This window comes from Gadus morhua, chromosome 2 (assembly GCF_902167405.1).
Source record: "Gadus morhua chromosome 2, gadMor3.0, whole genome shotgun sequence".
NCBI classification, from domain to species: Eukaryota; Metazoa; Chordata; class Actinopteri; order Gadiformes; family Gadidae; genus Gadus; species Gadus morhua.
The window spans coordinates 20,169,472-20,173,504 of NC_044049.1; the positions used below are offsets into that span (position 1 = coordinate 20,169,472).

At 44.6% G+C, this 4,033-nt stretch overlaps 1 protein-coding gene across 1 annotated transcript; it reads left to right on the forward strand.

Moving 5' to 3' along the window:
* Positions 1-432: 432 nt before the first annotated feature.
* On the forward strand, positions 433-1,600 carry LOC115557003 (transcription factor Adf-1-like). The gene is made up of 3 exons (XM_030374527.1): positions 433-565; positions 809-1,065; positions 1,349-1,600. The coding sequence occupies exons 1-3, from the start codon at positions 433-435 to the stop codon at positions 1,598-1,600; spliced, it is 642 nt and encodes a 213-aa protein (XP_030230387.1).
* The last annotated feature ends 2,433 nt before the right edge of the window (positions 1,601-4,033 follow it).

Here is a 4,033-nt window from a genome sequence, read left to right on the forward strand (position 1 = left end):
CACCGGGCCTTGTAGGTTTCCTGGATGGAGGGAAGCTCACATCCGCTGATCCTCTCAGCTGTCCGCACTACCCTTTGCAGCATTTTGCGGCTTTGGGCAGTTCCCTTCCAGGCAGTGATGCATCCAGTCAATATGCTCTCCGTTGTGCCTCTGAAGAAGGCCCCCAGGATCTTGGGCCCCACGCCAAACTTTTTCAGACGCCTAAGGGCCCGTGTCCACCAAAAGCGTTTTTAAAAGGCGGAGCGCCTGTCTGCAATGCATTCTCTATGGCAGGACGCGCAAGCAGTGCGCCTTTTAAAAAGCCGCCCGGGGCGTTTGAACGCTGAAGAAAAGCGCTCCACGTCATCGGCGCTTTTTTGAACGACCAATCAAAATCGAGGAGGAGGCAAGGCTAAAAGTATCAACGGAACACAAACTTAAACAAACTGAAACATGTCGGACGAAAGCTTGATAACAGCTGTGAGTGAGTGTTCGGTCCTGTACGACCTCACTTTAAAGGCGTATCACGACCAAACAAAGCGCAACCAGGCCTGGCAAGACATTTCAGCTTTGCTGGGCGTTACAGGTGAGAATTATTAATTATTTTTTATATTATTATCATGTTTATTAATGATATTATCGCATTTAACTATTAGCCGTTAGGTACAAACTGCCAACCGTACTTGGCAGTTAGTATTAACGTTTGCTTGGCAGTTAGTATTAACGTTAACTTGGCAGTTAGTATTAACGTTACTGATAGGTAGGCTTGATATTAACCTTGTAGGTTGTGTGAATTGCTAATTGTAGAGACATAATCTTGTATCAACAGCTGAAGTGTCCCGCAAGAAGTGGAAATACTTGCGTGATAAATATTTGAGGGAGAGGAAGGCAGAGAGGGACAGAAAGAAAAGTGGGGCCGGTGCCACCTCTTTCAAGAGGTGGAAGTATATGGCCATCATGGGCTTCCTGGAGCGCCATGTGAAGGAGAGGGTGACATCTAGCAATATGGAGCAGGGAGATTATAGCCAGGAAATAGCACCGGAAATCTTGGCCCTGCTAGCACCCAGTATGTCTCCCGAACGAGAGGTAGGCCTATAACAAAATCTAGTAGCCTAAAACATATGCTTAAAACATACCCTAACATACTAATGTTCTTAAGGTTTTTGGTGTTCTTAAGGTTTAGGTGAAGCCAGATGCAGAGATATTTATAAGAATTCACCATTTTAATTTGCACATTTTAAACAAACAAATGTATGCTTTCTTTCACAGGTGGTGGTGAAGTGAAGAGGAGATATCTCCTCCCTCTCCCAGCCTATCAGAGTCCGCTGTGGACACCTCTCCTCCATCTCCTCCCACTACCTCTACGGAGGCTCTGGTCACACTGCTGCGTCCTGTACCTCCACCACCACGCAGGAGACAGCTGGAGCAGCCGCTGTCTGTGTTCCAGCAATCAATCCTGTCCTCCATCCAAAAGGAAAAGGAGAATACACTGGCTGTGGACGAGGATGAGCATTTTATGCTCAGCCTCGTCCCATCATTGAGGAGGCTGTCAAACCAAAAAAGGGCCCAGGCGCGCATGAGGATGCAGCAGGTCCTTTACGATGTGGAGTTTGGAGAGTAATTAATTTGTAATCATTTTCTATTTAGATTTAGTTTTAAGATTTTTTTAAATGTGTACATAATATCTTGGAATCATTTTCTATTTAGATTTAGTATAAGCTATAAGAAATATTTAAATGTGTACATAATATCTTGGAATCATTTTCTAATTAGATTTAGTACAAGCTATAAGAAATGTTTCAAATGTGTACATAATATCTTGGAATCATTTTCTATTTAGATTTAGTACAAGCTATAAGAAATGTTTAAAATGTGTACATAATATCTTGGAATAATTTTCTATTTAGATTTAGTACAAGCTATAAGAAATGTTTCAAATGTGTACATAATATCTTGGAATCATTTTCTAATGAATCAGTTAATTAAACATTTTAATGCTAAGACAATGTTGTTTTGTTTTCATTACATTAGGTAGTAGATACACAATGAATGCTCTGATGATGATGGTGTTAAAGGTGTGTTTTTGTCTTCAGAAGTAATCCAGCATACAACATGAATGTTAGATTGATTTAAGAAATGTTATTATTAGTTTTGGTTTTTCGCCTTTTTTGATTTAAATATATACAAAAATGATAAACTAAATTCCATCCTGCCAAGTCACTCGACCAGGCAGAGATGAAAAATAGCGGTTGAAGGTCTCCCTCACTGCGACCGCTTCCCTGGAGGCGTTGTTGCTGCTTTCACGAACTGCCCCCTGCCACGATTAATACTGTGGACCCACACTCTCCTCCGGGCAACCACGACAGGCGCAGGGGGATCGTCCACAACCTCCGCTGCCACGGCAAGAAGCGCTATTACTCTTGGATTCATTTCGCAAATTGTAGGAGTAACCAGGATGTTCAGGTGTCAGATGCCATATGATGGAGCCAACAGATAGAAGCTGTGTATCTATGGATACAAGCGATGACGCGTATTTAATGACGTAAACGAAAAACGCGTTGTGCGTCTTTTTTTGAGCGGCGCGCACAAACGCGTTGAAAGCAGTTCACGGAGCGCTCCGCCTTTTAAAAAGGCTTTTGGTGGACACGGGCCCTAAGGTGAAATAGGCGCCGCTGTGCTTTTTTCACCACCTGGTTGGTGTGCTCCTCCCAGGTGAGGTCTCTGGTGATGTGGACCCCCAGGAAATTAGTGCTGTGTACCCTCTCCACAGCAGACCCATTGATTGAGAAGGGGTGTTGAATCTGTCTCCTCCTTCTGAAGTCCACTACAAGCTCCTTGGTTTTATCGGTGTTGAGAATGAGATTGTTCTGAGCTGTACTGAGCCAGACAGTCAACCTCGCTCCTATAGGCCGTCTCATCACCATCAGTGATCCGGCCCATCACTGTCGTGTCATCTGCGAACTTGATCACTGCATTGGATCCGTGTGTAGCCACGCAGTCGTGGGTGTATAGGGAGTAGAGGAGGGGGCTTAGGACACAGCCCTGGGGGGCTCCTGTGCTGATGGTTAGAGGGGCGGAGATCTAAGAACCCATCTTCACCACCTGTTTTCGATCCGTCAGGAAGTCAAGGATCCAGTTGCATAGGCTGGGATCAATGCCTAGGGCCCTGAGCTTCCTGTCGAGTCTGGAGGGGACTATTGTGTTGAATGCCGAACTATAATCCACAAATAGCATCCTCACATAGGTGTTCCTCTTGTCGAGGTGGGCGAGGGCTAAGTGGAGTGCTGTGGCAATTGCGTCATCTGTCGATCTGTTCTTCCGATAGGCAAATTGGTGGGGGTCCAGGGCTGGTGGCAGCATTCTGCAGATCAGCACTGATCTGCAGTATGAGCTTTTCAAAGCATTTGCTCACTATGGGGGTGAGAGCAACAGGGCGCCAGTCGTTTGGGCATATTACCTTGCTCTTTTTTGTACCGGAATGATTACTGATGACTTGAAGCAGGATGGCACTATGCCCATGGAGAGGGAGAGGTTGAAAATGTTTGTGAATGCACCAGCCAGCTGGTCCTCACATACTTTGAACACCCGGACAGGTAACCCATCTGACCCGGCCGCTTTTCGGATGTTGATGCGTTTGAACACCACACGTACATCCTCTTCTGTGATGAGAAGAGCGCTGGCTGTATCATCTGCGTCCTCTGAGTAGGTTCTCTCTAAGACACTGGTGTGGCTCACTTCAAAGCGGGCGTAGAAACTGTTCAGCTCGTCAGGTAATATTATTAGTACTTCCATATATTATTATTATTATTATTATTATTATTATATTATTACATAGGTATTACAGAAGCAGTCCCTACCCTAACCCAGCCATTTCCTATCTTATTTTTGGCATCCTATCTTATCTTAATTTAGGTAACCCTAGCTGTTCTTTCAATCCTATTTTTCGATCGGCAATCGTCAGGTTATGTCTGTTTCTGTACTCAGAGTGTGCATGAGATTGATAGAAGGAGTTACTTTTAACGTTAAGGGAGACTGTTGAGGATCTTTGTTAATG

Excerpts from the sequence above, each read along its gene's own strand:
- LOC115557003 (XM_030374527.1), top strand. The coding sequence starts at position 433 with ATGTCGGACGAAAGCTTGATAACAGCTGTGAGTGAGTGTTCGGTCCTG. Across the intron at positions 566-808 it reads AGCTTTGCTGGGCGTTACAG|CTGAAGTGTCCCGCAAGAAG; the intron begins GTGAGAATTATT and ends TTGTATCAACAG. Across the intron at positions 1,066-1,348 it reads GTATGTCTCCCGAACGAGAG|GCTCTGGTCACACTGCTGCG; the intron begins GTAGGCCTATAA and ends ACCTCTACGGAG.